The 22,595-nt window shown below is 39.6% G+C and overlaps 1 protein-coding gene across 2 annotated transcripts in view; it reads left to right on the forward strand.

The window, feature by feature from the left end:
• Window positions 1-2,009: 2,009 nt before the first annotated feature.
• The window catches only part of LOC122651323 (serine/threonine-protein phosphatase 6 regulatory subunit 2-like), a 34,820-nt gene continuing 14,234 nt past the window's right edge, over window positions 2,010-22,595 (forward strand). For both annotated transcript variants that reach the window (XM_043844672.1, XM_043844673.1), the window contains exons 1-11: window positions 2,010-2,442; window positions 3,165-3,268; window positions 3,615-3,701; window positions 3,821-3,896; window positions 3,993-4,067; window positions 4,153-4,206; window positions 10,057-10,116; window positions 10,241-10,357; window positions 10,961-11,055; window positions 11,201-11,403; window positions 19,974-20,071. In XM_043844672.1, coding sequence (XP_043700607.1) covers window positions 2,404-2,442; window positions 3,165-3,268; window positions 3,615-3,701; window positions 3,821-3,896; window positions 3,993-4,067; window positions 4,153-4,206; window positions 10,057-10,116; window positions 10,241-10,357; window positions 10,961-11,055; window positions 11,201-11,403; window positions 19,974-20,071 — 1,008 coding nt within the window. In that variant the 5' untranslated portion in view covers window positions 2,010-2,403. The remainder of the gene's footprint in view (window positions 2,443-3,164; window positions 3,269-3,614; window positions 3,702-3,820; window positions 3,897-3,992; window positions 4,068-4,152; window positions 4,207-10,056; window positions 10,117-10,240; window positions 10,358-10,960; window positions 11,056-11,200; window positions 11,404-19,973; window positions 20,072-22,595) is intronic.

Below are 22,595 nucleotides of genomic sequence, written 5' to 3' on the forward strand. Positions count from 1 at the left end.
TGGCTGTCATTTCGTTCACACCCAAAAAACGTTCTTTTTTTTCTTTTTTTTTTATGTAAATTGTTTATTGGGGAGTGTGCACAGTAATGTCTAGATCGATTGCTAATACACATGAGTAGATCACACAGGATGTGTACCAATACCCAATACAGGAGAGGGTATTTGATTAAAGACCAAGAGAACGTTTGATTAAAGGCCAAGAGAACGCTAACCGATCAAGTAACCAATGAAAGTAAGAACAAAGGCATTGGTTTGGATGCAGTTTTTACTTTATTAGTGGTTGAATGATCTTTTCACATAACATTGGGTTGTGTCTAGGCGTAGGAACCATGTGACCGGATAGTTTTTCTTTTTTCCTTTGATTGAATTACATTTACATTGAGATTTTCTTACCCAAAAAAATAAATAAAAAAAGATCGAAAGTATTTTTTTTTTGGATAGAGGATTGAAAGTTGACACATAGCTAATATAGGCCATGTCTTCTCTACCTAACAATCGAAATGGACATACCATTTGTTCACGTGGTAAGCTATATGCTTTGTGACATTATATTGATGATAATAGTAAATCATCGTGTTGCGTCCAGAAACTATCAGTTGACCAGTCTTGGATGAAACTTGCAAAGATAAATGATTGAGCAAAGGAGAGTCGGTCTTCTTTGGCAAATGACTCTCTGATGTCAGTCAGGTCTCTTTTAGCAGCTGATAACTCAAGAGAATTCAAGAGTAGTTAGAGAATAAAATACCCTTACTTGACCTTTAAGCCTCCTATTTATAGGTTAGACCATGTAGGAGTTGTGTTTTACTAAGAAACGATGAGTCGTGCGCTCCATGCTAAGCTTGTTATGGTAAGAGTCCTAGTAGGAGAGAGCTGGCTGGAGAGTCCACAATTAATGGGAATTTTCTATATTGTTGATTGGTTGGAGATCCTGGTTCCTTATAGGATACATTCACTACCTTCATGTGAGGATCGTATCCTCACATGACTAAGTTTCCGGATCTAGGTTGGCTAGGTGTCATGTGGGTATAACCTGACAGGTGAGAGTCGCTCCACATGGTAGTGGCCTTGCTATGTGTTGCGCCAATATTGATAAGCCTGATTTATGTATGTCACATTGAAAAATTTAAATGGGAAACATGTTTCTTTACGGGAGTGTGACCTACGCCAGCACTCCCATGTATCTATTTCTCTTCTCTTCAAAACAAGGGCAGAGGTGTCTTTTCATATGAAAAAGAAAAGAGATAGACTCATGGGAACACTAGCGTAGGCTAAATTCTTAGACAAAGTTATTTTTTCCAATTTAAATATAAGAAAAACTTCTTCATGTTAGAGTGTAATTTTCCATATGAGGAGGAGAGAGCCAGACTCATGAGAGTGCTGGAGTACCAGACAGAGAACTTTTCCTTAATTTTATATAGATTTTTCTTTCTTATTAAATACGTGGCCCGTGGTGAATGATTCTTTTTTTCAAATCAAACAATTGAATGTGACATGTAGATTCCTATTACACTCGTGTCGGGAGGAACCCTCTCCATTAAAATATATAAGATATAAAAAATTAAACAGAATAGTGTAGAATTGACCTAACAATTCAGCGTTGATGACTTGTAAAACCTGGCTCCACAAAGATTCAAAGCTATAGGGATCTGCTGCATCTGCATTTGGATAAGCAACTAAGAGCAGGGTTTTAGTTCATGGTATCAGTATCATTCACCATCGATATCGGACCACATTGTTCCAAATCGACCGAAAAATTAAAAAAAACACCACATTCGATATCTGTTATGACAGGCGGATCCAATACCGATACTAAACCGTAACGGAAAGTGGCAATATAAATAATTCAACCTCACAAGCGCTCGATTTTCAACGGCCCTTTTTTGAAAAGTTCGGGAAACGATTTCGGGATCTCGTCTTTGGTTTTTGGTTGAATGATTTCGAGATCTCATCGTGCGTGCCTTGCGACGTATATAAACAAAGGGCCGTGGATGTTAACGAAAACCCTATAATCCATTCATTCGTATTTCTAATTTGTTTTGTTATTTTATTGTTTTTTGAACTCCGACCCTCGTTTTTCTCTCTTGCAACCTCCATCAGCATTTTCTACGTTACAGCGGTGATTTTGGGGCTTTCGATCTTTGCGGGTTGGCTTTTCCTGTGTGTCTCTTTCTCTATTTCGCTTGCTTCTTGAGATAGAGAAAACCGGGGCATTATTTTTCCTTTTCGAACTTTGTTCAAGCTTCGAACACCTTCGTGCTGCTAGGGTTTTCTAATCTTCAAAGCTGTTTTGTATTCTTTCTGTTCTTCTACCGTTGGGCAGATTTTCTGCTTCCCTTTCTGGTTTGACAAATCTTGGAAGTTTCTGTTACGATATATTTTTTTGTGAAAATTTAGGCCTTCAAAATGTTTTGGCGCATGACCGCTCTTTCGGCCTCTTCTCCTGTAAGTGAATCTCTGCTTAATTTCGTATACTATGGCAATTATTTATTTCTTTCCTACAAGTTGTTTTAACTCTTTGATGGATCGATTAGAAAGTATGTTATTCTGAATGTTTTTTCTAAGCTGTTACACTTCAAAGGGTAATTTATTAATCAATATTTATCACTTGTGGAGTCAGTGGTTATTAATTAATGTTTTTTCACTTATAGAGTTAATGGTTATTAGGGAATCCATAAACTTTGTCACACTTTGATTTGAGTTTCTTTTGAATTATGTTCTGTTTTGACCTTCGAGACATGGTTCTTGTGGAGTTACTTTCTTTTTCTATCGTTTGAAGTTGTTGTCTGCTGAAATTGTTGTTTGATGTTTCATTTGTTTGGGCAGCCCATGGCTTAGTTTGTCTTGATATCCATATCTATACTCTTACAGTTCATGTATTGTTTTATGTGGATTCTGTTTCAGTTGTGGGTTTGAGTTTTCTATGCGTAGGAGAACTTTTCCTTCTCAGGCTTATTCTTTTGTATGGTTTTGTTTCTATTTTCCCATTATCCCAGTTGGCTTTAAATTTCAAATATTCTCAAGGGAATTACACTGTTAAGGACATTGAAGGATACTCATTGTTTCTACTTCAAAGATGGGAGGCAGTATAATCTTGATTTGCATGTTTTCTGTTGATATTCTCTTGGGCTTGATCATAAAATCTTTCACCCCCCTCCTCTTTATAGGTGGAGTCAGTTTTAGACAAGGAAAACTTCACTTTGGAAGAGCTGCTCGATGAGGAAGAAGTAATCCAAGAATGCAAAGCTTTAAATAGTCGTCTCATAAACTTGTAATGTATCTTTCCTGATTTAATTCTGTATTTTGAAGGCGGCAACTATATTTCTTTCTTTCTTCACTCTCCCTTAATCTTATAAATCTTCTGCCTATTTGATGTATCTACAACCGCATATTTCTATTGTTGTTTTTGGCTATTGGATTAACTCTATTCTGGCTTTCTAAGTGGCATGGAAAGCTTTACCTATATGCCGAGCTGGATAGATTTCTCACTGTTTCTTTAGTTGCAATTTAAAAGCATATCAATGAAATCTACATGTGTTTATACTTTATTCCTTTTTTACTTTAGTTCTGACAAATAAGTTGGTTGAAATTGTTCTCATATGATTAATTTTTATTAGTCTGCGAGATAGAGCTCAGGTGGAGCAGTTGCTGCACTATATTGTGGAAGAAGTTCCAGAGGATGCTGAAAGCAAGCGTGCTTTCAAGTACAGCACTTTAACTTGATCAAGATCAGTTTTATTTGTTGAAACCATCTGAAGTAGAATTTCTCTTACTCACTGCTTCATTATTTATGATATTGTTGTTATGTTATTTTTTGATTTAGGTTTCCCTTCATTGCCTGTGAGATATTTACTTGTGAGATAGATGTCATTCTCAAGACCTTGGTAGAGGAAGAGGAGGTACATGTTTCTTATATGTCATGTTCACTCCTCCTTTCTATTATGGGAATTGTTTTGGAATATGTTCTTCTAAGTTTTGTGACCTTGTGATTACAGCTAATGAACTTACTTTTCTCCTTCTTGGAGCCAAATCGTCCTCATAGCACCCTGCTGGCGGGGTATTTCAGCAAGGTATCCACCTGTATTTTTGTTTCTTATCGGGCATGTCTGCTGTAGTCATGTCTAGCTGCTTATTGTAATTGCTGTGAAATGGTAGGTTGTTGTGTGTCTCATGGTGCGGAAGACTGTTCCACTTATGAGTTATGTACAAGTAAGTAGATGTTTTAGTCACTGACTCTCAGATCTTTTTCTCCTGCTAATTTTATTGTTATTACTTTGGGAAATATATTGTTTGGATTGCATTTTGTAGGTTTAATTATGTTTAGTCTGTGGGTTTTCTCCATTGTATTCAGAATTGGAAGAAAACCGCTGACTTCCTTTTTACTCCAATATGATCATACTTATATGAAGTGTTGCATTGTCGCACTAAATTGTTATTTTTGCGTTTTTTATTTAAAGAAATAAAAATATTACTAAAAGAGCTACCCAATTTTGCTGTCAATCTGCTTCTTAGTTTCAAACCTGATGTTTCCCCTAATTAGTGAAATATTAATGGAAGTAGGACCTTGGGTTGGAAGAAACTCTATAAGAGAGTTAAATTAAAGAATGTAGAAGAGAAAAAGGCATCTTGGGTTTTAATAACCACCATCAAACCTACACTTGTGATTCACATGTAAAAATTGGGCCCCAACTAGTGGTTCTTGCACAAACATATATTAATATCTATTTTTTTAATAACAAATTTCAACAAAAATTTTAAAATGAGGAAAAAAAATATGGCCTTTGAAAATTCTGGTCTCAGCAAAGTGTAAATGAGGAAAAACAATATAAAAGAAAGAAGTTTAGAATGATCTGGTCTTAAAAGATTCTTCTGAAAAAGTCTGACTCCGACCATTTAGGTCACCAAGTTTTGCAGAACCTACTTGAAGCTGTGAACTTTTAAGTTGTTAAGATTTGAAATTTTGTACCTTCGATTGTGTTCAAAGCCCATCTTTACCTTTTGTGATTGTAAAGTTCAGAAATTTGTAATGCTGACTTGAATTGGTAAGGTTTTAATGCTTACCTTAGTATAGATCGATTTATTGGGAGCTTCCTTGTATATCCACAATAGTTAGTTGCAGCTCCATCATGATATTCTTAATTAAAGTAGTGTATCTGTTTGAAACATTCTTCCTTTCTAAGACCCACCAAATGATCTCTCTTGGTACGGACTAATGTAGATTTGGTCATGTACCTGGTCCATGATTTGGACCACATTCAGCCACATCAGCCCATATCGATTTGTGCTATAAAGGTGATCGACCAGCTGTGTTTTGGAAGGCAAAGACCATCGAACAAGGAAGAGATCATGGTCAGCTCGCATGGAAGATATTTTCCAGGTTTTGGGTGGGCCCCATGGTCAGTTGCATGGAGGCTTTCTTTCCAAGGGAACGAGCTGTCATGAAGAGCTGTTAAGTAGATAATTAAGGATTATTTTCTTCATTGCGGTAAAGACTAAAGAGGAGGTATCTACCCAGATTTGGTGGGCCCATTATAGCTTGTGTGGAGTACTTTGAGGGAGGGAGGGAGGGAGAGATGTAGAGTCCACTTTTAACGTCGAAGGAGATGGAGTCCCAAATCTGATGAAGAGATCTGGAGTTGGAAGTCCATCTTCTTAGTTTGCGCTTGAACCAGATGTGATGAATAGCAGCACTGAAGGCAAGTTTTCCCACACAGTCACAAAAGGATGACCCACCAAAGGTCATATCAACCCAAATCCATTCACGATGGAAAGGAAGGATCTGACGATGAATTGGCCAGCAACGAGCAAGAGCCCCTGCCCAGTTCTTCGAGGTGAAAGGGCAGCTGAAGAAGAGATGGTCGACATCTTCAAGGCCATTCCAATAGAGGATGCAGTGGGGGAACACAGGAATATGTCTACTAATGAGAAAGCCTTGCGTGAGGAGACAACAACGGAGACTACGCCATAGGGTGAAGCTATGTCTGGGGATGTAGCTTGGGAACCAAACAACCTTACGCCAGATACCAACTTCACCACTTGATCTTAAAAGATTCTAAGCTGACTTCAAACTGAAAAATATTTGAGCGAGCAGCATTCCAAACGATTCTATCCCCTCTTCCAATGGTGGATCTTTGGATAATTGGGAGGGCTGACCAGATGAGGTCCAATGAAGGAGGAGAGGGGAAAGGAGGTTCCCAGCAAGATTCCTGGATGATGTGTGGGACTAAGGCCATTCTGTCAGAACCCATGTTATAAATAGTCATTCCCCCACAATATGGAGAATAGTACCTGCAGGGCTTTAGCTTCGATTAGAGCAAATCCCAAAATAGCATAACCAGATGATTATTTAGCCAAAGGTGGGCCCCTGCGCAAGCAAAGGAAAAAATGGACACTCACTTTTCTTTAGTCTTTTGAGAGATTGAACTCTCCCTTTTGTATTGTGCGCAAAACCCGCCTATAAAGTGTCTTCTTAAGCCCCATCTTAGTAAGCTGAATCGCGTGCACTTCTCTACAGTGCAGAGCAGCCCAAAGCAAAGAAGTCTATTATGCTATCCAGTCCCATATGCAGCAGAACCCACCCAATTAACGCTTGCTTTCTCTTGAGAGAGGGCTCTAAACAAGCACTTATGCTTCTCTTGCAGCTTGTGAAGTAGCCTTCTTTCGCCAGAAGTGACAAATCAGCTGGTTCTCTCTTGGGGACTCTAAAACTGCTTCATGGCTTTAATTTGAGCTGCAGATCCTACTCTGGAGACGGAAATACCCACATTAATAGCAGGTCGGGTTCCAGCATTGAATAGATCAGTGGATAAGAATATTTGTCCATCGGTAATGTAAATTACATTAGTAGGAATATAGGCCGAAACGTCTCCTGATTGAGTCTCAAATATTGGTAAGACAGTCATACTTCATGGTGAACATGATGGCTTTTACTCGATACAACGCACCGACCATGTTAGCTAGTTAAGCTGGTTCAATTTCAAATGGTACGTGAACCTTAGCCAAAGCTTTTAGGACTGCATCTCTGTGGACTGGTGAGGCCATCATTATACACCAGATTGATATATTAGCCTGTGTTTTAATACATTACTTTACTTTTACTGGTACAGGGTACTGGATTCCAGTAGAATTTTGAATGAAGATATTATTATTTAACAATGCGTTGCAGAACGATATATGAAACAATTGATAGAGTTTGATTACCCAACTTAACGGAGATAGGGAAGAGGATATTAAGGAAAATCACTCAACTCCATAGATGGTTGTAATAGATTCTTGTTTCATTTTCAATTCCTGTTCAGGCTGCTTGTGGGGATGGTGCCCATTCTTCCTTTTTTTTTCTGCTTTACAACTAGAATAAGGAACCTTAGAATTCACCTTACTTGTCGATGAAAAAATGGGATTTGAGAGGACCAGACCACCAGTTAGTGGATCAGAAAGATTTCTGAGCTTTCTGATCAACCAATCCCCTATTTCAGTGACATTTGTGTTAAGTAGGTCCAGGGATCATTGATTAGTTGATTGAGCCCCTCCCTCTGGCCTATCATTCATTGGTTGACCCGGCTGGCATTTCCTGCGATGCTGAAATTGGTGGTCTTGGATAATAGAGCAATGGAATTTTCAATGAACTTGCCTTTAGGGGAAAGCAACCAAAGTCTGGAATATAACAACAGGGGCCTTCCTGGAGTTGATGGGACCAGTACTGGTGAGTTCATTAGGTACATGAAATTCACTTACTAGAATTTCATGGTGTGAGAATTCTCTTCTAAATAACTCACTGCCACTAGGTGCCATTGGAGGATGTATCCTCCAAGATGCCTTAGTCAACCTTTGCCCATTTGTCACTGCACCTGAGTTGTAGTGCCGTATAATCTTTACTTCTAAAGAACAGGCTAGATCAAAATAATGAAGTTCCATGTTCTACGCCAAATATGGTTTAAGTAATAGGTATACCTGACCGACTTGGAGCGGGTATCCATATTGTCATCTGGATACCGATCCAGATTGACTGATTTGACCGGATCCGGACCAAACTTCATATATTTTCTTTATAAACGAGGAACAAGTCTTGCAGAGAGCAGTTCTCTGTCGTCGTTCATCAATTAGTCTTGAAACTTTGGGTTTCCTACCATTTTTTGGTGTTTTAAACATCATACAGAGTGCTTTTAGGATTTGAAGGCTGGATTCTAGATATACAGCCACCGAATCAAAGCATCTTCCTCCCAACTGCTTTGCAGGTTTTTTTCTTCTTCGCCTACCGTTATTTGGTGTTATAAAATCATAGTTTATGATTTTTTAATATTCTTTTGATTAATATAATTATTGGATTAAAACAACATTTTAAGATTTTTTTTCTCATTTATTGTAAATTTTTTTTTTTCTATTTTTCCAACATTTTGACCCAAATTTTTTTTTCCCACTTTTTTTTCCCCCTTTGTCCTTGTTTGTTTGAAGGAGAAAAGTGAAAAAGGTAAAAAGGGGTGGAAAACTTTGACTTGTTTCTCACAAACCACCACAAATATGTGTGTTTGGTTTGGTAGGGTGGGAAACTTCAAAACAATCTCATTAAATGCATTTATTCTTGTCTGATGATGTGGCACCCCATTTTATCCCACCCCACCCACTTTCAAAGTCCTACCAAAATGGTAGGACTTTGGCACTATTCATGGAAAAGTTCATTTTGTGTCTCTCTCTCCTCTCTCCATTAAAATCCCACCCCATCTCCATTTCCTCTCTCTCCACCAAATCCCGCCCCACTGTAAAGTACATATTCCATTATTTCCTTCCCTTCCCTTGTCAACCCAAGTACCCAACCCACAACATGTACGACCTATCCTCACAATTTTCCCACCCCTTTATATCTGTCAAACAAATGGGGCCTTTTGATTTTTAATTAAAGTTTCGAAGCATTTCAAGCTGATACGGGCCGATCTGTATCGGTATCGTCTGACACCGATACTGATACCGATTTCTTAAACCCATAGTTCTAAATCTCGCCGAGACCTCGATGAAATCTTGGAAAACTTGAGCTGGTCGAAATGAGTTCTCTTACGAGATTTCAGTACTTTTGTACCGTCTCGCCGAAATGGTATAAAATACCTTATAAAAAGGCACAAACTCAACCCATACTACGAAATTTCGAAGTAAACTTGTCATAATCGTGGGTTTGGACCTAGAGAAGGGGGAGCCTTGGTTCTTGATTTTTTTTGCCACATCATCACTCAATATTATTGGGGGTTGCCACATCACTACGAAGAGATCGATTGTTGCTTACTGTAGAAGATTTGGCTACATTCAACTATTTCAGGTAAAGTTACTATTCCCAAAAACTATTTTTTGAAAAAAAATGTGACAAATACTTGTTGTATGGGGGTACATTTTTTATATGTCAGATACCGGAGGCCGATCTACGGCCTCATGATATCATTTTTTTTTGTTTATATATTTATATTTTGATTTTCCTACAACAAAATTGTCAAAAAATTAGGGTTAATACAAATTGGATGGGGCTCGAACAATGTGTAGAATAGGCAATATTACATCAATGGTATGACGTTTACTGCCAACCAAGGGTGCAAATCCAAACACAATTTTTTTATAAAGACAATTTGAAGATTTAAATATGTTTATTAAGCCTAAAACAAGCTTCCCTTTAAGTTTTGTAGCCAACTATGGTCATTTTCCCACCGAAACATCATATCGAAAAAAAAACCACAAACTCGCCGAGATCTCGGTCGTCTCAACTGGTCGAGACACCGAGTCAAGACAAGTTTTCGAATTATGCTTAAACCATGATGGCAAAAGGTTTCGTTGAGGTTATTTTTTTCCCTCTTTAAAAGGAGGCTTTGCTAATTTGACGCATCCAACCTCCTCCTTTATCCAAGCTTAGGGACCAGCAGTGCCAAAGCACCGGCATAGGAAAGTTAATGTTAGAAATAGGTATCCATACAATTTTACATGACTGGGTTATCGTAAATTCTTGGTAACTCTTGCTGTTTTTGGTTTTTATTTATATATTTGTAAGTTGTTTGCAATGACTTACCTATGGTTCGTCTGTGTCAGGCCCATCAGGATGTTTTCCGTCGGTTGGTTGATTTGATAGGAATCACATCTATCATGGAGGTTTGAAAAAAAAAACTGTTCTGATTTGAATGGGTTATTTGATCATTTTGTCTCAGAATTTTAATTTTTACATTTTTTCTTTTATTAGAATGTGTTTGCCTACTCACTGATTCTTTCTCTGCAGGTTTTGGTTCGACTTGTTGGTGCTGATGACCACGTGTATCCCAATTTTATGGATGTGATGCAATGGTTAGCTGATAGCTGTTTGCTAGAAATGATCGTGGATAAACTGAGTCCATATGTAAGTTCTGAATTTGCTAATTGTTGATTATCAGAACTTTTTTTGCTGGAGAATTGTGTGACCTATAATTTGCTCTATGGCACTCAGTGATGATAATTGGTATCAGATTGACACTTCATTTTGAAGCTGTTGAAATAGCATTTTGGCTTTGGCTGGGTATGTACTATTTGGTGTCCATCTGTTGCATGCTTTCCATGATGGCTATTGGGTAATGGATGGGTTCCTTTCTTTTGTATCCTTTGGTTGTTGTTTTGAGTTGCTAGGGGAATATTTGGGTGGCATTTTGATTGATGGTATGTTGCATCTTTGCGCCTTGTCTACTGGTGGAGAGATCTGCTATTGCTTATATAAAACTGTGCCTCCTTATGAGGAGAGAAATTTTGCTGCTATAACCATGTTGCACCAAGTAGCTGTGCTAATTCTTACAATGCCATCTTTGTATTGTGTTGTTTTGTGCTATTGTACTTTAGCTAAGCAGAAACAAAATGCGATCTTCATTGTTTTTTAAAAAATATTTTTAATATTGTTCATTTGTACTGGTTAATGTAATGAACATTTGTTTGGTCACTGACGAATATCCCTTTAAAATCTAAAATTGATCAGAGTCCTCCTGAAGTTCATGCTAATGCAGCAGAAACACTTTGTGCTATCACTTGGAATGCTTCATCAGCTTTAGCTACTAAACTTTTAAGCCCAAGGTTTGTGATTTTTTCTTTTGTAGTTTTTGTCTATTTCCTGTTTTCTTTATATAATTGATGGAGTTGTTCGAAGACTTTTTTATTTTTAAACATCTGAAACTCATATGTTGATGTGTGTTTGGTGTTACTTTATATTCATATGCAGTTTTGTTGCAAGAATATTTGGTCATGCACTGGAAGATTCGCAGTCAAAATCTGGCCTTATTCACTCACTGTCTGTGTGTATCTCTTTGTTGAGTCCCAAAAGATCAGCTTCACCTCTAATTAGTTCTTTCAGAAATCAACATTTATATGAACCGCCTGTTCCTGTTAGTCATGAGACTGTCGGTGCTATGCTTCCAAAACTGGGTAAGTTAACAACTCTCTGATAATGGTGGATCCATGACTTCTGAATTGGTTGTAATGCTCCTTTCTGGATTGCTCTTCTCTGTTTGTCAGAACCAGTAATTATTCATGGCAATACTCTGTTAAGCAATTTTTGGCTGCCTCTTCTGATTATGACCAATATTGAGGGGTTTGTATGAAAATTATCACCCTGGCCTTGCATGATGTGATAGTAAAACATTCATGCTGCCAGCATGATGATGTGGGTTTTGAGTCTGTTTGTCAGAACCAGTAATTATTCATAGCAATACTCTGTTATGCAATTTTTGGCTGCCTCTTCTGATTATGACCAATATTGAGGGGTTTGTATGAAAATTATCACCCTGGCCTTGCATGATGTGATAGTAAAACATTCATGCTGCCAGCATGATGATGTGGGTTTTGAGTTTTAGTTGTCACTTTATGCCAAAATGCCAGGGGGTAAAGGTTAGGACCGTTGCTAGTCCATCCTATGATCCTGTGAAAATGGGAAATCCACCAGGTTACTGCCCTTACGAAACTTAAACAGGAGCTATAGAGAAATTTCACATTTCTGCCCTCATGCCTCATATTTGCCTATACCTCCATATTTATGATGTTTATCTATCTCCCTACCTTATGTAAATGTACCTCTGATGTTCAAAAACATCTTTTCTTTGTTGGTTTTATCTTTGATTTTAACACAGATGCATATGCATCTTGCCAGATGCTGCTGTCTACAATGCCCCACGGTCATGCGTAATCATGACATTTGTGTCCAGAACTGCAGAACAGCAGACCATAGTTAAAATTGCTTCTTGATTGTATATGCATGCTTGTTGCCCTGTCTTGGAGCTCATATTCTCATGTAGATCCTGTATTTGTCAATGGAAAACTAAGGTTACAAAAGTATGTTAAGCATTTGGTTTTTCTTTCAGTTTTGCAATTTCTGTAAGGAATGGAACATAGGGGAACTTCTTTGCTATTTGAAAAACTCGGGAGTAAGTTGCCCTGTTCTTTTGGTAGCTCTTTGATAGAAGCTAAAAGTGGTTGTTATATATATTTCTTTAGGAGTTAGGGGTGATTTTACTAGTTCTTCTCCCTTCTATATTTGATGAGGGTTTTTACAAAAAGGGTGTACCAAGTGCACAAAGCTCCTGCCACTGCGGGGTCTGGGGAGGGTCATAATGTATGCAGCTTTACCCCTGCTTTCGCAGAGAAGATGTTTCCTGACTCGAATCTGTGACCACTTGGGCACAATGGAGCAACCTTACCGTTGGTGAGGGTTTTAAAATCCAGGATAATATGAAGTTCTAAACTTAACTCAGCTTAGCCTTATCAGCTATGAGGATAGCGTTCAATTATTTTATTCTGTCTAAATTTATTATCCCCTAATGTAATACTGATTTAAGAAGTTAAAATAGTACCAATACAGAATCTTAGACAAACAAGTAGTTTTTGGAGAAAATTCATATATCAGATTGAATCCTCCTGATACAGCAAGGAACCTGTGCCGAAAATTCCAGATCAGTCTAAGGGGCAGTTCTGAAATTATGGATAATCCTAATGACACTAAAAAAGGGCAAATCTGTCAAATTAGAAGTCTGATTAAAGAATTAGTTGCAGACTCGACTAACCAAACAGAATATCAATAAGCACTGAATTTCAGATCACTCAAACCAGCAGAATCAGTAAATCAATTTCAGCATGAAAAGATAATAATCTCCTGATGGAAGTAGGGTTCCATTAAATAACCAGTCATCTGAGGTCTGGCAACAGAAAAATGATTCTGACAGAACCGATGAAGCAATTCTGTGATCAGATATGGCCTCCACCATTAAACTGACAATCCTAGTGTGAGTAGGACTGCTCTAAGTAGCCGATTAAGAAATTGAAAACAGCAATTGATAGAAGATGGAATCGAAAGATGATTACTGAAATCAGAACTTAGATCAAGTTTGTGGATCTCACCTTTAAACCAGCAAAGTCTAATGGTTATTTGATTGAACAGTTTCAGAGATCAGTGATGGACAGATTGCTGAAACATCAGTGTCAGCAGTACCTTGGCGAGAACTAGAGAGATATATATGCAACCAGGCTTCTCACCGCAAGGTGTTTGGATGGATCAAACACTAACGGAGACCTTGATCAAATGCAAGGGAAGAGCATACCACAATAGGCAGCAAAAACAAAGCTTTTCATTAACCAAATGCATGTACAATGCTGGTCCCCTTACAAACTTATATAAAAGACTCAAAAACAGACAAACATTAAAAAGGAAAATCCTAACCCAATTCTTAACTAATTAGGTAACACAAACTGACTAGCAAGGTTTTAGGACTCGGTTTCGCTCCTGGTTTTGCCATGTCATGTAACCGAGTTCTGCTGAGATCTCGGCGAGTTGGTGTATTTTTTCTCGTCTTGACTCGATGGTGGGTTTCAGTGGCATATAGCCAAGATAGGTCCTGAAACTTGACACCCACCCTATTTTAGGCCTTCTAAACACAATGGAAACATTAGTTTTTACAAAATTCAAACCCAAACCCTAGGTTGGTAGGCTACGGTATAGGTGAGCTCTACATAGTCAACAAACAAGTATCCATTGGATTCTATGAAAAAAAATAGTTTTTGAGAAGCACTTTCTAACCTAAAAGTGTTCTTGAGATGCAATGCAGGTCCCTCTCGATGTTGAAGCTTCAATCTTGAATCTCCAAGCTTTAATCTTCAGTTGAGGTGAGATTTGCCAAAAATAAAGCACCAAAATCCTCACCTCCAGGTGTTTTTCCTTCACAGCAGAGCGAGATTTTGAGTTGAGGTTGAAATCTCGCCAAGAGGGTGCCTTTTTATAGTTTGGTTTGTACCGTCTCAAACCGAGATCGAGATATACCACAAGATCTTGCACAAATCTTGTATTGCCTACCGTTTCGTCTCGAGACTTACGAAACCGAGATATTTTCGAGATCTCACCGAGATCTTGTACTATGTTGACTAGGACACTAAAGTAATAAAAGAAACTTGACTCAAAACAAGACTGGACTTGTAGAATTCTAATTCACCCCAACTAAAACACTTAATAACAATTAAAATAAAGAAATAACGACCCTTAACTAATCCGGTATGCCTAGCCTCTATCCATATTGTAGGTCCATTAAAGGGGTCAATTACAATGAAAACACATGGGATCAAAGGCCCAACACATACATAACCCAAACCAAAACTTATTTCCAATAAAATAAGCCCATTTATATGATTTATCTGCATCATCCCCTCCCCAAACCCACCCACTGATGCAGTACAAAGCCAGTGTAGAAGGAAAAAGGTCCAGAACATTTCTGCCCATATTTAACCCCATGGTTCAATTTAAAACTAGGTCTATATTATGGTTCAACTTAAGACCCTTATTCTGCCCGTAATATGGTCTGTACATCTAGTAATTGAATGATAGTGTGGGCCACATGTGATTTGTGTGGGGAGGAGAATAGCTAGAAGATTTGGTTACTGGAATTTTCCTTTGGCACAAGATTTGATTAGAATATTTTTTTGGTGAATAAGTAATTCATTTCCAAAAGGAGAGCACGGAAAAAGGGGGAGGGGGGAAGCCATACAAAAGCGGACCGTAGGAAGGGCTAGGGGAGAAGAAGAGAAACAGGTAAACCGCAGGTAACAACAATATGCCTGTTCCTTGGGGAGCCTACAATAGATCTATGTAGCAACAAGTGAAACATAGAGCTGACATAAAAAAAGATGGCTTTTCAATTCATGTCAAGAGAACGGGAGTTGGAAGTCTATCTTTGAAGATTCCGCTCCATCCAAATATGAGAAATAACAGCACCGAACGCAAGCTTTCCAACAACATCGCAAATGGTTTTACCGGAGAAGGTCATATCCATCCAAAACCATTCCCTAGAGAAGCGTAAAGGTCTCCTACTACGGGGCCAAGTTGAACTTGAGGCTTTCTTCCAAATTGAGCAGGTAAAGGGCAAGAGAAGAAAAGGTGGTCGATGTCCTCAATTCCATTCTAACAGAGGATACAAGTGGGGGAGACAGAGAAGTGGCGGTGACGAAGGAAAGCTTGGCGGGGGATATGGCCTTTGAACCAAACCAGGTTATGCCAAGGGACAGGGGGACTGTTGTGACACAAAGTTCCAAGGGGATTTGGAAATGAATAGGCCATTGTGGGAGGGGAGCTAAAGGTTCTTGTCGTAAGTAGAGGCTTGAGGGGGGGAGGGAGGCCCAGACTGGGGAGAGACTTGGAAGGGGGGGGGGAAGAGAGGAGGATCAAACACCATGGGAAATAATGGAAGAGACCTTGGCATATTTTGGAATACTAGAGTAAACTGTGCGGGCTCCTACAGTAGAGAGAGAGCACTCTGGAGGGATGCGAGTGGTTGATCCAGAGGGAGGTTCAAAGTTGAATTCCCATTAGCAATTTTGGAGATAGTAGCTCTTAGGGCTAGGGGATGAAGGTGCAGGATTTTGTGCCAGACCTAGGAAGTGTCGGCAGGAATGGGAGCAGTTCATATTGATTGAGATTTAAGGAGGTAGGAATAGACCCAATTGACCCAGATGGAGTCATTCTCAGTGGAGATTTTCCAAAGCAATTTGAGAATTCCTGAAAAATTAGAATCTCGGATCCTACGGATGCGTAGACCGCCTTCTGTTTTGGGAAGACAAATGGATTTTCAACTAAAGGGGTGGAGAAATTTGGAACATTCTTTTTTTTTTTTCCATAGGAAGACACAGAATAGAGATTCCATAGCTTTGATGGTAGATTTAGGAGGATTGGAGAACTTGTCTAATCAGCTCGACCTTCCTAGCGCAGGAAAGGAGTTTTCCTTTCCATAGTTGAAGCCTCTTGCGAATTAGGTCAAGCATGGGGGGTACAATGATGGCCAGTCAGCCTAGTGGGGATCAGTGGGAGACCTAGGTACTTGACTAGGAGGGTGCCAAGGGAGAACCCCGTAAGGCAGAGGATGTCAGCCTTATCATCTTCAGAAACACCCGAAAGAAAGATATGGGATTTCATGAGATTGATTATGAGACCTGAGAGGCATTCAAATTGGTGCAGGATTGTCATGATAGCTAAGATGGAGGAGGGGGAAGCCTTGGAGAAGATCATGAGATCATCGACAAAAGCAAGGTGGGAAAGTTTAATGGCTTTGAATTTGGGGATGGGAGAGATAAGAAGTTGATCGGTTTGGACTGAATGCTTATGGAGAGGACTTCAAGGGCAAGGGAGAAGAGGAAAGGAGACAGGGGCAGCCTTGGCGGATACCAACATGCGAAGAAAAGAACCCTGCCGGGGAGCCATTAACAAGGACATAGATCTAGGGGAGGAGATACAAGCATGGATCCAGCGAACGAGAGGAGATGGGAAGCCCATATGGGTCAAGGCATCAGTAATAAAGTCCCAACGAAGGGAATCAAAAGCTTTATGGATTTCTATATTCACGAGGGCAGCTAGGGATCGAGATTTACGATTAAAACCCTGAACAATTTCGGAATAAAGAAGGATGTTATCTCGAATACTTCTTCCTGAGATGAAAGCCCAAGATTTTGGTGATGAATTGGTATAGAAGGTTGCAAAGAGAACTTGATCTAAAGTCAGACAAGGAGGATGCCCCTTCTTTTTTTGGGGGAAGAGACCGAGAAAAGTGTGGTTGACCTTAAGGATTTCGCTAGGGTTGAAGAAGAAGCTACGGATAGCTTTGACAAGATCCTCCTTGATGATGTCCCAACTAGCAGAGAAGAAGCCCTTGCTAAAACCGTTAGGACCAGGGGCACGGTTGGTCTTGTGGGAGAAGACGGCTTTGAGGATTTCGTCCTCAGAGGGAATAAATTGAAGCAACTCAAGGAGGGAGGAGGTAATGTAAGACTAAAACCCACAAAATTCAAATTAGTAACAAAACTCAAAATTATCAGGTTAGGGTTCTAAGCCAAACCAGCCAAGAGAATACCACCAAAGTAGGAATCGAGTGTAGCTTGTAGAGAGGGAAGGCTATGCTGAAAGTTTCATACAATTCCAGTGGTGGAATTGGGAGATATAGCTTCAACACCAAATTGGCCGGTACAGCGCTGAACCAGCCACCAGTTGGGGCTCAACTTTGGATCGAGGGAGGTCCTTGGAGATGAAACTCTGCTGCAATTTTGAGTCAGTTCTGATGAAAAGTTGAAGAGATCTGAATTGGTGATGGAATTGGTAGGTTTAGGCTGTGGGGCAAACCAGCCCACAGAATGGGCTCAAACTGGGATCGAGTAGGCCACCTGTAGGTGTGATTCAACCCCCAAAACCCTGCTGAAAACAGAGTGCAGGTCTTCAAGTTATGGTGGTTCGATTGGGGCTGGAAGCAGGAGCAGCAGCAGGCCAGCAGCAAGGTGATTCGATCATCTTTAATGAAGAACAGCAGCAGCAGTAGCACCCGATTGTCTTTCTCAATGGATGGAGCAGTCGCAATATCACAGTAGTACTCAGGGATCGATGGTGGGACAGAGAAGATGGAGAGGATAGAAAATAGAAGGTTGGGGGATAGATGGATTAGGCTCTCACAGCCAGGCTCCTTCAGCCTTTCAAGTCACACACACAACTTGAGAAAGGAATCATACTTGCAGCAAAAGCAAATTTCATTCTACTATGTAAATCGTGAGGAGAGGCATAATAGCCTTACAATATAAAGAGGGCAGCATGGCCCATAATAAGATCTTCACTCCTTCAAGTGGTCCCCACCATAAGTGATATCAGCCAGCATTTGAAGTCCCAAAATTTTGTCAATAAATTGACAATAATGCCCCCACGATTCTGGGTTTGAGAGACCCAGGAATTCCCAGCCTTGTTGGGCTGGCCCAACTTAAAGTTGGTTGGCCCTATGGCCCATTTGGTTGGTCCACCAATTGGTAAAGTGAACCAGCCCTTCTCCCATGAGTCCCCGTAGTGTTGCCAAACAGCTTGGCTTCTGCATCAGGAGGGGACAAATTTATTGAAACCAGGAGCTGGCTCTGATTAAGAGTTCTTGTTTCCTCTTTCTTGATACACTTGGTTCGCTTTGAAGACCGCACCATGAGGGGGAGGGGGGGAGAAAAGGGTGGAGAAGAAGGAGACAACTTCCGACTTGATGTCATGGATGGAAAGGAGAGGAGTGCCATCTCACGTATGGAGCATGGGAATGGAGTTAGAGTTGGTCCGGGCTTTCAGGGAATGGTAGAAGTAAACCGTGTTTGAATCAGCAAGCTCAAGCCATTTGATGCACGATTTTATTAGAAGATTGTATTAGAAGATTTTGATTAGATTTGATTAAGTTTCTATTTCTTTGTTTTTGTTCTTTTATTTAAGCATTGTATTGCTGAAATGGGGGATAAAAAGGCGGACCTTGGCGCAACGGTAAGGTTGTTCCATTGTGACCTAGTGGTCGTGGGTTTCAGTCAGGAAACAGCCTCGCCGCGAAGCGTGGTTAAGGCTGCGTATGTTATGACCCATCCCAGACCTGGAAATGGCGGGAGCTTCGTGCACTGGGTACGCCTCTTTATTGCTGACATGGGGGATGGGATGATTGAGTTTAATGATTATGCCTTTGAGTGTCCTATGGTGAGTTAGAACTTGTTGCTGTGGTGATGCAGTAACAACTCTGCTTGTTTCGGCTAGCCATTTCGTTCGGTCATTTTGGTGGTCAAATGGCCATATGTTGGCCCAAAATTTCATGGAATCCTTAATTAAGCATCTCTAAACATATTTTGGAACCTTTTGTAAAAAAACACACCCAGTATGTGTACTCCATGCTTTGCCGTATATTTTCTCAAATATAGCTTATTCTACACATAATTCTGTATTAGAACACACAAATTCACCAAAAACAACTAAAAAATTACAATATGTCAAAAAATTACAATTATAAGTGTAATTACAATTAAAAAATATGCATTAGGAATGAAGAAAACTGATTTACTATTACAATATGTCAAAAAATTACAATTACAAGTGTGCAATCAAGGTTAAAACACCATTACGAAACTGTTCCTCCAATTCTTATGTCAGTACCACTTTAAGTTCTGAGAATGCTCAAAATTTTGGAGAAAGAGGAGGGTATATCTCTAAGTTTGTATCGTGCACAAATCTTGCTCAAATACGGCAAATCTTTGCTGTGGATGCGTTGTAATAGTCTCCAACATTTTGTTCCTCCAAGAAATGTAGGTGATTTGGCAAAAAAAATACCAAATCTGTGGTTTCCCCCCTCTAACTGGCGAAACCACTCAAAACTGGTCGAAATTTCGACCCATTTCGGAACAATGCTATTATATGCACTGTTTTGTATTGTTTTGGTCCAAATGATACCGAAACCGAGTCAAAACTGAAAATTTGGTCGAAATTCTGCATAGCTAGTAAGTCGACTTGCGTTTCGTTTCAACTTTTGCCGAAACCGAAATTTTTCTTGAAATCTTCTTAGAATCTTTCTAGCCTATGATCTGACATGATGGTTTGGGATCTCTATAACAAGCTATACTTTTTCGAAGCACATAGCAATTAGTTTGTCACTTTTGGGGTTTTTTCCCCCCTGTTTATCATTTCATTACATTCTATTGTGCAGGAGACTTGCTTATGCTTTTGGATGTGTCCTTGGATGAGAAAATTTTGCAAACAACGTACGGGGAACTAAGACCTCCTCTTGGGAAACATCGTTTAAAGGTTTGTTTCTCTTTGAAGTACAGTGGTGCTCTTTCTCTGTTTTATGATGCCCTTCCTTTTGAAATGATCATTTTTTTTCCCTTTTGGAAACTATGCGTAACCTCATTAAAAACAGTCTTTCTCCATATATGTGCCAAAGAAGTTCAACAAAATTTTACTTGATACGAGTTTGTCAGAATTTGAACACTCAATCTCCCAAAGACCATCTAATGGAGGACTTGGATTACTGACTCATGGGATGACTTTGCTGGGTTTCCAAACTTGAGGCCTGAAAGAGAGCACCCTCGGATAAAGGGTGCGCAAGAGTTGTTGTAAATTCATTTTAATTTCTACCAATTTTGTATTAATCAGTTTTTAACTTCATCTGGTTTTATTGGGGTTCTTCTACTAGCAGTACAGTTTATTATGACAGTGGCTGTTTGTTAGTGATATATAAAACCTGAGTGATGCAGTTGCATGTGCGTGGCTGGACCGGCATCCGTATCTGGAGACCTAGACTGAGAAGAACCAAGCTTGAATAGGGATTCTGGTCTAATAGGGGTTGGTAGGGTTATTTTGTAATTATTTTGCGTCTTTATTTTATTTTATATTATGGGGTATAGATAAGTATGTTTCCACTTTCGTTTTTGGAGTCTACTTCAAGTTTCTTTGTTGGAATCGATTTCAATTCTAAGAGTATATATATTTAACCAGTTGATTGACAAGAAAAAAACCAAGTTTAATGAAAAGTTGAGATTGGTTACTCACTGTGTGAGTGCTGCGTGTTACCTCTCCTCTCTCTTATTTTCCCTGGCTTTGATCTGAGCTTTCCTACCACAGGTTAGTTCCTCCTGTTACTTCTCTTCCTCCTCATTCCTCTTCTTTACTTTCCATTATTATTCTTTGTTGGCCAATGCTATTCTGGGCAGTAGTTGCAGCCTGACATAATCGAGTTCTTCTCCCTCATCCCTAGCCCTTTCATCTCCAGATTTGGTGTGATTATTTACTCCAGAGGGGACCCAATCTGGGAAATCTGGTGACTAAGACCTGTGTGGGCTGTGAGAAACAATTTGAATCTCAGACCTGGTCCTTTGCTTACTGGCTACCACCTGGTTCTTTAAATATTCCTTCACTTGCTGTTTGGAGTTTACCAGTACTTGCATTCAAGAAGGATTTGGTTGGCAATCACACTCTAAAATTCAGGGTAATCAGGGTTTTAAGAAAGAAGTTTTTCAATCCATACGGTTACGGTTTGTAGCAAAATCAGCACTGTATTTCAAGGTAGAAAACCCCCCTTTTCACAATGTCCACATAAGATCCGATACCTATATTACACATTGGTTTCTGTTCAACCCCCCCTGATTTTTAATTACAGAAATGTCCCTCCCCTAAAATTATTACTTATGCCCCTGCCATAGTTGTCAAGGCGGGAAGGCGACCATGGCATTTTAGAGGGTCAAAATTCAAGGCGACACCGCTATGGCGGCAAGGTGTCCGCCATGGTGTCCAAGGCGACCAAGGAGCCTGGACGCCATGGCGACGCCTTGGTGACGACTTGATAACTATGGCCCCTGCTGGCCTGCTCTTGTTTATCTTTCCTAATAGGGTTCTAAACTTTAAGATAATTACAGAAATGCCTTTATCTACCTTATTTTGAGTTGTTTTTTCCCCACTTTGGGGGCCCATAGTGACCTGAAACTGGGTTTTGGGATCCTGGGTTGCATTCCTGAGAGGTTTCTTTTAGGGCCAGGGATCCAAACTTGGTTTAGTGGTGCAATCCTGATAGAGGTAAAGAGGAATCATCATAAGTTTCTTAGGCGGCATTTGCATATGATGCAGATCCGGTGTTCTAAAAACCCGGCTCGGATTGCTTATGGGCCCACCCAATTAACAAAAGTCCAAATAATAGAAGGGCAATGGCAATCTTGTAATAACTAGAATTATCTAATGGTTAAATTGGTTGGTAAAGAAGAGAGGACCTAACAGGTATTAGGATTTATTTTTCAAAGACAGACTTGGAAGCAAAGGGTAACTAAGGACTAAACAGAATAGAATGGAAAGGAAGGGGCAATTTTGGAAATTAGGATTAGAACCCCAACCCCAGAATCACTTGAATGGAACAAAATTTTGATCAAACAATCAATCTCAATGTTAATAGAAGATCTCTGAAACTGACATAGGCTGTGAAAGCAGTTTCTGCCCTGGTTGCAGATACGGTTCTCACAGTAGGAGGACTTATCGGGTGTTTAAAAAAAAAAGGATTTGGGTCGTCTTAGGGAGGGCTGTCTTTGATTGAAATTTGGGAGGGAATAGAAATCGACGGCCTGCAAAGGGTGCTACTGGTATCATTAGGGCAGAACAGTAACAGGAAAAGAAGAGAAATAAGAAGGAAGAAGGAGAAGATGGAGGAAAGGGCTCACAACCTCTTGCTATCATACCAACCTGATAACATTAAGCAAACTCAAATTCACCCAAATCTGTGTTTCCTTGGTTACAACCATGTATTTAAAGAAACTATTAGAGGACTCCTACCTAGACTCTAATC

This window comes from Telopea speciosissima, chromosome 2, assembly GCF_018873765.1.
Source record: "Telopea speciosissima isolate NSW1024214 ecotype Mountain lineage chromosome 2, Tspe_v1, whole genome shotgun sequence".
In the NCBI taxonomy this organism is placed as follows: domain Eukaryota; kingdom Viridiplantae; phylum Streptophyta; class Magnoliopsida; order Proteales; family Proteaceae; genus Telopea; species Telopea speciosissima.